The sequence below is a fragment of the Tamandua tetradactyla genome, chromosome 2 (genome assembly GCF_023851605.1).
Source record: "Tamandua tetradactyla isolate mTamTet1 chromosome 2, mTamTet1.pri, whole genome shotgun sequence".
In the NCBI taxonomy this organism is placed as follows: domain Eukaryota; kingdom Metazoa; phylum Chordata; class Mammalia; order Pilosa; family Myrmecophagidae; genus Tamandua; species Tamandua tetradactyla.
Window position 1 is genome coordinate 185420695 of NC_135328.1, and position 12263 is coordinate 185432957.

Here is a 12263-nt window from a genome sequence, read left to right on the forward strand (position 1 = left end):
AACAATGCGCCTGCAACTCGCGCTCCCGCGCCGATCCCGGGAGCGTCCGGGCCGCCGTGCGCGAGCGTGGGAGAGCGCGCGCGCTCACGGAGCGCGCTCTTGAGTGCGGGGCGCGCGCTCGGTAGCGCGCATGTGCGTGTGTGCGGGCTGCCCGGCTGCCCGGAGCCGGCAGGGAGCCGGTCCACTCCAGGTGGCTGGCGGCCGGAGTGAGGTGAGGCTGCGGCCGCCGGGGATCGGGCGCGGGTCCCAGGGGGCAGGCTGCAAGCTGCCTTCTGGGCACAGCGCGCCCCCGCCGGGACCGGCCGGGCCCTGGGAGCTGCGCTCCGGGCGGTGCTGGCAAAGTTTGCTTTGAACTCGGTCCCTGCAGCCTGGTCCGCGCGCTGTGAGCGGTTTCCTTGGGTGCGCTGACCCACGGCCGGGCTTTCCCGGACGTGAGGGCAGGGCGCGCGCGGGCTGCTAGCTGGTGCGGCTGGGGAAGGACGGGAGCCCGGCACCCAGCTCTGCTGGGGGACCCGAAGAAGCCTCCCTCCCCTATCCCGCACCCTAGACAGCTCGTCCCCCTACCCCCCGTCCCGCAGGGAGCGGACATGGACTTCGACTCGTACCAGCACTATTTCTACGACGATGACTGCGGGGAGGATTTCTACCGCTCCACGGCGCCCAGCGAGGACATCTGGAAGAAATTCGAGCTGGTGCCGTCGCCCCCCACGTCGCCGCCCTGGGGCTTGAGTACCGGCGCTGGGGACCCCACTCCTGGGATTGGTGCCCCGGAGCCGTGGCCCGGAGGGGGCGCCGGGGACGAGGCAGAATCCCGGGGCCACTCGAAAGCCTGGGGCAGGAACTACGCTTCCATCATCCGCCGTGACTGCATGTGGAGCGGCTTCTCTGCCCGGGAGCGGCTGGAGAGAGCAGTGAGCGACCGGCTCGCCGCTGGCGTGGCCCGGGGAAACCCGCCCAAAGCACCAGCAGCCCCGGACTGCGCCCCCAGCCTCGAAGCCGGCAACCCGGCACCCGCCGCCCCCTGTCCGCTGGGCGAGCCCAAGACCCAGGCCTGCTCGGGGTCCGAGAGCCCTAGCGACTCGGGTAAGGACCGCCCCGGGCCATCAAAGAGGGGGATACCTCATGGGTGGCCAAAGCTCTGCTGCTGTCTGAGGTCATCTTCGCAAGTCCTTCACCCACCTCCCCTTTTTCTCTGGCTGCAGCTGTCGGGTGTAACCCCCAGCAGTGTCTGTCTGGCACGTGGGTGTGTTGGTAAACAGTTTGAAGAAGTGGCGTGGGAGCCAGTATCTTTTTAATGATGATTGAAGCCCCAGGGGACAAGAGAAAGAGGGTAAGGGTTTGCTCCTGAAGAGGACAGTACTGCAGTTGGACGGTAGATTTCTGTCCTCAGGAAGCTGGAAGGGGTCCCTTAAGGGTCTCTAGAGGCTCTAAGCTTTTTTATTGCTGCATCTTTCCCTGGGAAACTCACATTCTCCTAGAAGGAGGCCTTTGGGGCAAAGTCAAAGCCTTTATCCTTTTAAAGTACTAGATTTCCAGCCTGCTTTACTTTTAAGTGCCAATAACACCCTTTTCTTGCACCTTCCACCCCTACCGCTGGTGCATCCTCACCTCCAGCTGTGAGACTGGTAGGAAGGAAAGAATACTCCTCCATTAGCAGATGAGAAAACTGAGGCTTAGAGATAGGAATCTCTAGAAATGAGCTCCAGCTTCTTCCATTCCCTATCCCTCCAGCCCCACTAGTCACCTTTTCCTTAATGTTTAGAGTTTATCTGAGAAGGGCTGCACCTCGCCTTATTGCTTTGGTCTGTGATGGGAAGGTGTCCTTCTAGCTCCCTCCCCACTCATCTGAGGGTTTCACTTGCTCCCTTGCATTCAACAAATTGTTCACTGGCTCCTACTTCGCGCCAAGCTCTGGGCGTGGACGTGGAGTTCCAAACTCCTGTCCTTGAAGAAAGTGTAAACATCTCTGAAAGCAGACTATACAGCCTCCTGTGCCACCAGACTCTGCTGTTCTTAAACTTCCATACTCATAAATACTTGAGAGGGTGCTTTTGTCAGGTGCAGATGGTGGCTGGTGTCAAGTAAATCAGGACAGAGAAAATCCACTCTGGCTTTTGGGAATAACTTTAAAATGATCTTTTGAGAGGGAACTGGGGGACAGAGTATGGGAGTTGTCATATACTTTAAAGGGGGAAAATAAGGACAGCCAGAAAAAATCAGTTTTGGCGGGACCACTGTGTTAAAGTTGTTTTTAATCTGCTTGTTTTCTACACCAAAACTTGTTGTGTAATGGTTCGAATGGGAATCCTTGAGCTTAAGAAACCAATAAAGATATATCTCTACAAAGGCTGGGGAGTGGTAAGAGTGGAAAAACCATGGTCTTGGGACTTTGGAGATCCTAGTTTGAAAATCAGAACATTACTAAGGTGATGTGTGGACTTAGCTAGTCCCTTTCTTTCTCTGGGTCTCAGTCTCCCTCTTTGTACATGGACGGGTGGGAGTTGATTGCCCTGCTGAGGAATATTTCCTTGTCTGGGTGGAGTTAGACACTACTCCTGAAAAGGAGAAAGGAGTCTTAAATTATTTCTTTCTCATACACAGGCTCTCTCAGCCGTGAGGTTTAACACTGAAATATTAAAGGTTTTGGATGTGGGGAAGTCTCCCAAATCATTTTCTGACTTGCCCTTTAACCTGAACCTGTTTGCAGGCTCCTGGTTCACTCACAGGCCACATGGCCTAGAACAAAATGCAACAGATTGCAAACAATGAGGGGGGTGGGGAGAGTGACTGACTGCCGAGCTCAGCCAATAGGAGGAAGGGGCTGGTTAAAACAGCGTTCCAAACACGGCTTAGCTAGCCAATCACAGCCTTTGAGGCTAGGAGGGCTGAATGGTCAGGTTTTATTAATGGAGAAATAATGCGATTGTCCACACAATGGAAGCCTTCCTGACAAAGGGCTCAAGCATCCTGGTATGCAAAAGAGGCCGAGAACTGAGCTCTTCTGTTGTGAGGCTGAAATGCATTAAAGTGGCCTTCTGTGTGGGGTCTCCAAAATGCTTTGTGGAGAAGGAGTTTCCCCCTCAATTGCCCCTCTCCTTGTTGGGGTGAATTAAGAGACCCTCGGCCAGGGAATGATAGGAACATGCCCAGTTGTCTCCAGGTTCCTGATATTTTGGCCTTTGGGTCAGGACATCCTCCTGCTGCTCAGTCTCTGCCTCAGGCACAGGTAGCTTGGAACTCAACACTTGTACCTTTACGAAGTTCCTGCATCTTTCACTGACCTGTGAATAGAAATCCAGTCCTCTTCTGGTCCAGGGAAGGGGGTGGGGCAGGAGACCTATAAATGATGGATGACTTTAGAAGCCCGTTGAACCCGGGAGCAAAATGCTCCTCAGGGAAACCCTTTCCCTCCCCACCGTGGATCAAGAGGGATGGGTTGTAGCCCTCCCTTCTCTGAATCTTCAGCTGAAAGGGATGGCAGAATAGAGAGGTAGGGGAATAATAGGATTTATAACTTGTGAAAAGTAACAATTCCCCAAGTGCAGGCTGTGCTGGGCAGGAACAAAGGGCAGCTCTGCCCACAGACCCCTCATTTACAATTCTGATAGGGCATGAAAGAGCCCGACCGGGAAGATCTTTATAGCTAAACTTTGTCCCAGGCCAGTAGCTCTTTCTCTCCATCTCCTCAGTGGGGGAGGGGAGAGCCTGTGCAGACTGGGGGCTGTTGGCTTGGGTCTGTCTTTTGTTCTTATCTAAGCCTTACTGTGCAAAAGGAAATTGGAGAATATTTTCCTTCTTATTTCCCCTCCCTTCCTTCATGCTGCCCTTACCCCGTTACAAACGAATCAGCTGTCTTTCTCTTCGTTTCAATTTGTTTGTATCTAAATTGGGAAAATGTCACCTACTTTCCCACCCCCAGCCTAGAAAGCTAAAGCTGTGGGCTCTGTCTGTGTATTCTTCATGGAATGTGTTCCTTCTTTTGATCTCTTTTTTTTGGACAGAGAGCGAAGAAATCGACGTTGTGACAGTGGAGAAGAGACAGGCTCTGGGTGTCCGTAAGCCAGTTACCATCACTGTGCGAGCAGACCCTTTGGACCCCTGCATGAAACACTTCCACATCTCGATCCATCAGCAACAGCACAACTATGCGGCCCGCATCCCTCCAGAAAGCTGCCCCCAAGAAGGGACTCCGGAGAGTGGTCCCCAAGAGGAGGCTCTGGAGAGAGATGCTCCAGAGGAAAAGGAAGACGAGGAGGAAGAGGGGATTGTGAGCCCCCCGCCTGCAGAAAGTGAGGCACCCCAGTCCTGCCATCCCAGACCTGTCAGTTCTGATACTGAGGACATGACCAAGAGGAAGAACCACAACTTTCTAGAACGCAAAAGGCGGAACGACCTCCGCTCGCGGTTCTTGGCCCTGAGGGACCAGGTACCCACCCTGGCCAGCTGCTCCAAGGCCCCCAAAGTAGTGATCCTAAGCAAAGCCTTGGAATACTTACAAGCCCTGGTGGGTGCAGAGAAGAGGATGGCTATGGAGAAAAGGCAGCTCCGATGTCGGCAACAGCAACTGCAGAAAAGAATTGCATACCTCAGTGGCTACTAACTGACCAAAAAGTCTGACTGCTCTGTCTTACAAAGACACAAGTTTATTGTTCATCCCTCCTCTTCTCCCTTAGTAATTTGCACAATTTGGTTATGGTGGGACAGTCTGGACGTTAGATCCCAGAATGCATTGCAGCCGGTGCACACACAATAAGGGCTTGCATTCTTGGAAACCTTGAAACCCGGCTCTCCTTCTTCCCCGACCCAGTGGACTTCTCAGGCAGGCAGCTGACTTAGGAGACTCGGGGTCTGCCTAGCTCACTAGCTCGGAAGAAAAGCCTGACAGATGCTATGCAACAGGTGGTGGACGTTGTGGGGGTGGGGGTGGGGATGGAAGACTCCAGCCTGCCTGAAATCTCACACTCAGGATGAGCTTTAGGCTGGGTAAGGATGCTCCTAGTGGTGACGCTGGGATGACACTAAGACAGCTGGGCCTGGATGCTCTTCCTGAGACTCCTTTTCCAGGAGACACACGAGCCTTCTTAGGTGGAGATACACTTGCAGACTTGATCAGCAGAAATCATTACCTCACTGTCAGACACTTTACAGCAACCGAGGATTTGGAAACCTTTAATATTATATATATATATATATATTATGATGCTAAAAATGTTAGATTATACCCCTCCTCCCACTCACAATGCTGCGACTTTGAGAACGTTTAAAGAGCTTGGCCTCTAGATTCTTTGTCTCTGAGTCCTCTGGGCCCTTTCCTCTGAGAGAGGTACCAGTCTATCCTCATAAGGATTGTTTTGGTTTCATCCTACCTTTGTTATGCAATGGGCTCTATGGGGTCCCTTTCCTTCAGGTCAGAAATATTTCCCCCAAGACACAGGAAAATTGCTCCTAGCCTGGGGCCTGGGAAAGGTTTGCAGTCCTGGCCTGTAAGCTTGTTTCTTGCACAGGTGTTTACTGAGGGGCACTTGAGGCCCATCCTGGAATCATTTCTCAAGGAATTTGTAAGGCACCGCAAATGGAAAGGCTGCACCACATCCTTTTCCCACCTCCCTCTCATCTCAGCAACAGACTGCTAAGTTTGAAGTTCTACTGGAACCATGCAAATCTGACCTTCTCTTGCAATTCCAAGGAGCTGGCTGGTTCTGCAGCCACCCTTGGGCAACTGCCAGTCTCTCATGAGTCAGATCTCTTTCTCATAATCTAGGCCTTACTGAAGTTCTGGGGAGAGCCACTGGGACTCATCTGTAGGCTCCAAAAGATCGACTTGCTTCCTGGTGGGTTCTAAAGGAGTTTCCAAGAGCTCTGTTTAGCCAACCATAATAGATTTTGCCTCAGCTGTGCTCTGCAGCTCCAAGTGGAATCCGGGTACAACCTCCAGGCTGGGAAAGGAACCTAATACAACAGGTGTCTTGTGGGCAATCTCAGGAGCCCCTAGGCCTAGCCTGGAAGAAGGAGGGGCCCTCTGAACTCTGCCCAGAGTGCCAGCAGGCTATGGGTTTGGAAGTGGAGGGGATAGGGGGATAGAGTTCTCTATTGACTCAGCAAAACCAGCTACCACTTCCAAACCTATTTTCTATGCTAGTCCGTTTCTGAGGTCGCTTCCTGGCCTCAGAGAACCCCAGTGGAAATTTGGAAAAAGCTGCTTTACCTTCTGGAGCATAGTTTTCTGGAGCCATCTGATTTCTGGGACTGTCTTTGGAGATAAGTGGGATGCAGGCTACTGATGTCTCAACCTGAAAAGCTTATGTTTTATAAGCTGCTGTTGGGTATTATGCTAGGGCAGTCTTTTTTTTTTTTTTTTTAATACTGTATTTTTGTATACCTTTTGCAAAGTGGTGTTGTTTTTTGTACGAGGGAGGAAAAACAAAACAAAACACTGGGGCAATTCTCCTGTTGCAAGGGTCTGATTTATTTTGAAAGGCAGATGTACCAGAAATTTTGTATTTAGTTGTGATTACTGATTGCCTGATTTTAAACTGTTGCCTTCTGGGACATCTTCTAATAAAAGGATTCTCAAACATGTCAGAGTGGGAGCAGCTTATGCAATCCAAGTCTCTGGAACCAAGAATATCATTTCATTGTAGCCACAAGTGATCCATAGGACTACATTTCTTTAACCATGTTGCTAACCTGGTCATTCCACTTTGGGTTCCTGAAATGCCATTTCAGACATGTCTAAACAATGCAGGCTCAGGACTCGGTGAACATGAAATTCTCTTGTGAACCGCAAAGAGTTCTGAATTTGTGTTTGTGAAACCTTGACATCCCAGCTCTACCACTTAACGTGTTTTATGGCTTTTTAGTTTTAGGTTTCTGAACCCTAGTTTTCTATCCATAAAATGGGGATAAATACTACTTCACAGAGTTTTTGCCTGTGTTAAATGAAATAGTAGGCTTCAAACTGGTTTCCATATTATGAAGCCTTACATTTTTTAATGTGATTTGTCTTAATCTTTGCAGTATATGACCGTTTACGGGATATCTTTTTAAACATTCTCTGAGAATTTGTGACATAATGTGATTTTTCTAGTCTAAAGGTAGTTTCTTTTTTTTTTTTTTGTTCTCCCTCAGGTAATGAAAGAAAATTAAGGCTCCCTTTCCCTCCCATGGTTCTCCTAAACTGCTGTAAATGCAAGAGGGAAGTAGTCAATAATAGCTGTTCCCAATAGAGCACTGACTGCTTATATCTAAGCACTCTGCTTGTTCCTTCATATTTGCCACCGTAGCCACTTGTCAGGGCCACAGACGAGGAAACTGAGGTTCTAAGAGTGAAGTAAAAGTGCCTGAGGTCACACAGCTTGTGAATAAGAATTGAAACCAGTTCTGCCTACCTCCAGAGCCAGCATCCTAACCACTGTATCATAATGATCATTTAGTTTGTTAGCATAGGGTGTGTGGAGGAGGTAAATATGGAACTCCATCACTCAATTACGTGCTGAAACTACCTCTTTGGGGCCATTCACTCATTGGGATGAATTAGAGCAAATGTTCCATTCCAGTCTCTGCCGTATTTGTGGGCAGAGCTGGATAATCTTGCCCCCAACGGACCCCCTCTGGGACTGTGAATGGAAAACAGTGGCTATTCAGAAAGGCCATGAGCATCATGATGGGAGAAGGTTGCTTTGCCTCCATTAATTCTGCCTTACATCTGGGACTTTGGTTGGCATCATCGGCCTGCACTCCTGCGGAGCCTGAGTAGGGTCAAGGAGTTAATATTAATTCCTCATATTTCCAAACCAACTGTCTTGTGACCCTCACCACAACCCTGTAAGTGAGCAATATCAACCATATGGTAAGAAGACTAGAGAGGTTGTTTCCAGCACAAGGTCACAGAGCAAAGGGAGATCAGGATTCTGAGCTGAGCCTCCTGTCAAGTGACCTTTCTACTAACCCCCACTGTCCCTGGTTCACCAAACCCAGTTCATAGGTAGTGGTTTGACAAAACAGACATGGGTTACTGGGACCTTTTCTTAAAACTTTGTTGACCTCTTTTAGTTACAGCCACTTTGTTCCCAATATATCAACTTTCCCCTTTAAAAAAAAAATTATTGTGGTAGCATTATGTACAATATATGATTTCCCATTTCACCCACTTTCAAACTATACAATTGGTGGTATTAATTATATTAACAATGTGGAATCACCATCCATTACCAAAACTTTTTCAACACCCCAAACAGAAACTCTGCAACCCACTAAGGATTAATTCCTCATTCTCAGTCCCCCAGCTACCCCTTTCCCTGCCATAACCTATAATCTACTCTGTCTTTATGAATTTGCATTATAGCTGTTTCATAGAAATGAAATTGTACAGTATTTGTCCTTTAGTATCTGGTATATTTCACTCAACATGATGTCATCAAAGTTCATTCATGTTGTAGCATGCATCAAAACTTCATCCCTTTTTACAGCTAAGTAATATTCCATTGTGCATATATACCATGATTTGCTTATCCATTCATCTGTATGAACAGACATTTGGGTTGCTACCACCTTTTGACTATTGTGAATAATGTATCTGTGAACACTGGTGTACAAATATCTGTTTGAGTACCTGTCTTTAATTCTTTTGGGAAAATACCTAGGAGGGGAATTGCTGGGTCATATGGTAGTTCTATGTTCAACTTTTTGAGGTACCTCCAAACTATTCTCCATAAGGGTTGCACCATTTTACATTTCCCACCGACAATGTACTAGGGTTCCAATTTCTCTACATCCTTGCCAACACTTACCATTTTCCATGTCTTTAATAGCACCCCTCCTAGCGGGTGTTAAGTGGTATCTCATTTTGGTTTTGATTTGCGTTTTCCTGATAGCTAATGATGTTGAGGCATCTTTTTAGGTGCTTATTGGCCATCTGAGTATCTTCTTTGGAGAAATATCTATTCAAGTCCTTTACCCATTTTTTTTCTTTAATCTTTTATTAGGAAATAATTTCAAACTTACAGAAAAGTTAATAGTGCAAAGAACTCCCACACACCAATTTATCCTGATTCACTAATTGTTCACATTTTGCACATTTGTTTTATCTATCATCATGTATATATATGAATATGCATGTATATATATATATTGAGTACATATATATAAAATTTCTTTTCTGATGCATTTGACAATAAGTTGCATATATCCATGCCTCCTTAAACTTAAATGCTTAAGCCTTCATTTTCTACAAACAAGGACATGTTCCTACTTAACTATAGTATCTTTACAAGTACAGGAAAGTTTACACTGATACATACTATTTAATCTAATGTACAGATATATTCCAGTTTTGTCAATCCTCCTAATAATCTCTTTTATAACACTTTTTCCAGTCTAGGAAATGCATTTTATAATCATGTCTTGTGGTCTCATTTATTCTGGAACAGCTTCCACCTTTCTTTACTTTCATGGAATTGACATTTTTCAAGGCAACTGACCAGCTGTATTTTCGAATGTACCTCAATTTGTGATTATCTGATGTTCCTTTTTTTTTTTTTTTTTTTTGGCATGGGCAGGCCCCATAAATCAAAGCCAGGTCTCTGGCATGGCAGATGAAAACTCTGCCTACTGAGCCACCGCTGCCCGCCCCTGATGTTTCTTTTTGATTAAATTTGAGTTATGCATTTTTTTGTGTGTGTGTGGGAATGACACAGAAGGGATGCTGTGTCCTTAGCATATCCTACCAGGATGGACCTGTCAGTTTGTTTCATCATTGATATGCGCACTTTGATCATTTAATTAAGCTGGTATTATCAGATTTCTCAATAGTAACTAAAAAATTAGTTTTTTCCTTTTGTAAGTAACAAGTACTTTTGTTGGGAGATACTTTGAGTATGTATACTGCTCCTGATCAAAATTTCACCCACAAATTCAGCATATGTCAATAATTCTTTTCTGAATCAATTGTTATTATAATTGTTGCTGAATGATGTTTTTTTCTATGTCCCATCTACATTTATTAGCTGAATCCTACTGTATGGGTAAGCTTTTCCTTCGCTATTTATTTAATAACTTTGGACTCACGGATTTTTATTTTCTTCAAGGGTTATAGTTCTTTAGTGTTATTCATTTTTTCAAACTTTTTATTTTGAAATATTTTCAAACTTATAGGAAACTTTACCCATTTTAAATTGGGTTGTTTACCTTTTTGTTGTTCAGTTGTAAGGGTTCTTTATACATTCTGGATATAAATCCCTTATCAGATATATGGTTTTCAAATATTTTCTTCCATTCTCTAGTTTGTCCTTTCACTTTCTTGATAATGTCCTTTGGTGCACAAAAGTTTTAAATTTTTATTAAGTCCAATTTATCTATTTTTCCTTTGTTGCTTATGCTTTTGGTGTCATGTCTAAGAATTCATTGCCTAACATAAGGTCTTGAAGATTTTCTCCTATATTTTCTTTTTAAAAAAAAAACTGTTTTTCATATACCATACAATTCATCCAATGTGTACAATCACTGGCTTTCAGTATAACCACAGAGTTTGGCATTCAACACCACAATCAATTTGAGAACATTCTCATGACTATGGGAAAAAAAAAACATAACCCTCATACCTCCCTATTGTTGAAGCTTAGCATTGAAATAGTACCTTTATTACAATTGATGAAAGAATATTATAATGCTACTGTTAATTATAGTTTGTAGTTTGCATTAGTTTTATTTTTCCCATATACCACCCTATTATTAACACCTTGTTATAGTGAAGTACATTTGTTCTGGTTCATGTAGGAACTTCCTTATATTTGTACAATTAACCACAGTCATCATCCATAACTGGTTTTGCTGTGTTATACAGTACAATGTTTTCTCCTGTAGCTTTTCTTCAAATGACATACACGACTCTAGACTTTCCCTTTTAACCGTACTCACCCATAATTCAGCACTGTTAATTATACTTACAGTATTGTGCTACCATTACCTCTATCCATTTCCAAACATATACAATCAACCTTATTAAAAATTCTGTATACCTTAGGCATCATCAAAAATATGGAACGCTTCACAAATTTAAGTCATTCTTGTTTAGGGGCTGGGCTATTCTCTGTATCATTCCAATTTTAGTATATGTGCTGCCAAAGTGAGCACTCCTATGTTTTCTTCTAAGAGTTTTATCATATTAGTGCTTATATATTTAGGTCTTATGATTAGGTCATTGATTCATTTGAGTTAATTTTTGCCTATCATGTGAGGTAGGGTTCTTATCCCCCTTTTTTGAGACCATTTGTGAAGAGACCAAATTGTAGGACTTCTTCCCACTACTGGGCCTTTATTGGGCACTCAATAAAATGGTAGACTCCTGTCTACCATTAGCTATTGCTAGCTATTTTACAGATCTTAATTCTAACAATAATCCAAATGGCAGAGTGATGACAACCCCATTTCACAGATGAACATACTAAAGCTCAGACACATTTAAGTCATTTGTCTCAGCCCAGTCAGCTAGTACTGGCTGCCAGACTCCAAGCTTCAGCTCCTTGGAATTGACTCTGTTGATAAAAGAGTGGGAGAAAAGCCATCTCCTTGGGGAAAGGGAGAGTGTTTCTGGAATGTGAAGTATTTTAAGCTCTTTCCTAACTCATTTCTACAAACTCCTACTTCTATCTTTGTCTGAAAATAGCCAAGAGTTTATTCCTGGATTTCAGAAGACAATTTCTACAAATTAGGTTTGCCTCTGAATAGGACACCTAAGGGACTACACACCCAACCCAATTCAGGGAGATAGACAATAAGTGGAGGTCAAGAAGACATAGTGTAGAAAAGAAAGGCTGTCCTTGCTGTTAGACACAGGCTGAAGCATTTGCTTAATGCTTTTCCCTATTGGTAGCTATTTTAGGAAATTGACACAGGTTGAACTATCTTAGATGTGCTGAATTTGTCTGAAGTGGACCTAAGGTAGGATATTCCAGAATATTTGCTTAGAAGGGGAAGCAGGGATAAGTATGCCTTTATTGATCTGGAAGGTGATGGTGTGAGAGAGGTTCCTTTCCAAGGATAAGATAACCAGCTGGGAGAAGGTCAATGTTTGGATGACTAGAAGGGAAGGTGTCTAATGGTGTTAAGTTAAAGTTCCAGTCCACCCATTATTATGTGAGCATTGCTCCTTTTGAGTCCAGTGGGCAGCTATTGCTAATGTCTCTTTATTTAGAACTGCTCCTGCCAAAGGGTTAAACTGTATTAATGTTACTATTTTCTTGGCGAGAAATGTAAATATGTTCTTA

General features: G+C 44.9%; 1 protein-coding gene and 1 non-coding gene across 2 annotated transcripts; one reads left to right on the forward strand and one right to left on the reverse strand.

Moving 5' to 3' along the window:
• The first annotated feature begins 119 nt into the window (after positions 1–119).
• Positions 120–8582, forward strand: MYCL (MYCL proto-oncogene, bHLH transcription factor). Its single transcript, XM_077150154.1, has 3 exons — positions 120–211; positions 579–1083; positions 4002–8582. Exons 1-3 carry the CDS (start codon positions 131–133, stop codon positions 4598–4600), a joined length of 1185 nt encoding a protein of 394 aa, XP_077006269.1. The 5' UTR covers positions 120–130; the 3' UTR covers positions 4601–8582.
• Positions 8583–11028: 2446 nt separating this feature from the next.
• On the reverse strand, positions 11029–11130 carry LOC143675303 (U6 spliceosomal RNA). Its single transcript, XR_013171537.1, has one exon. It is a non-coding gene; the product is annotated as a U6 spliceosomal RNA (small nuclear RNA).
• Positions 11131–12263: the final 1133 nt, after the last annotated feature.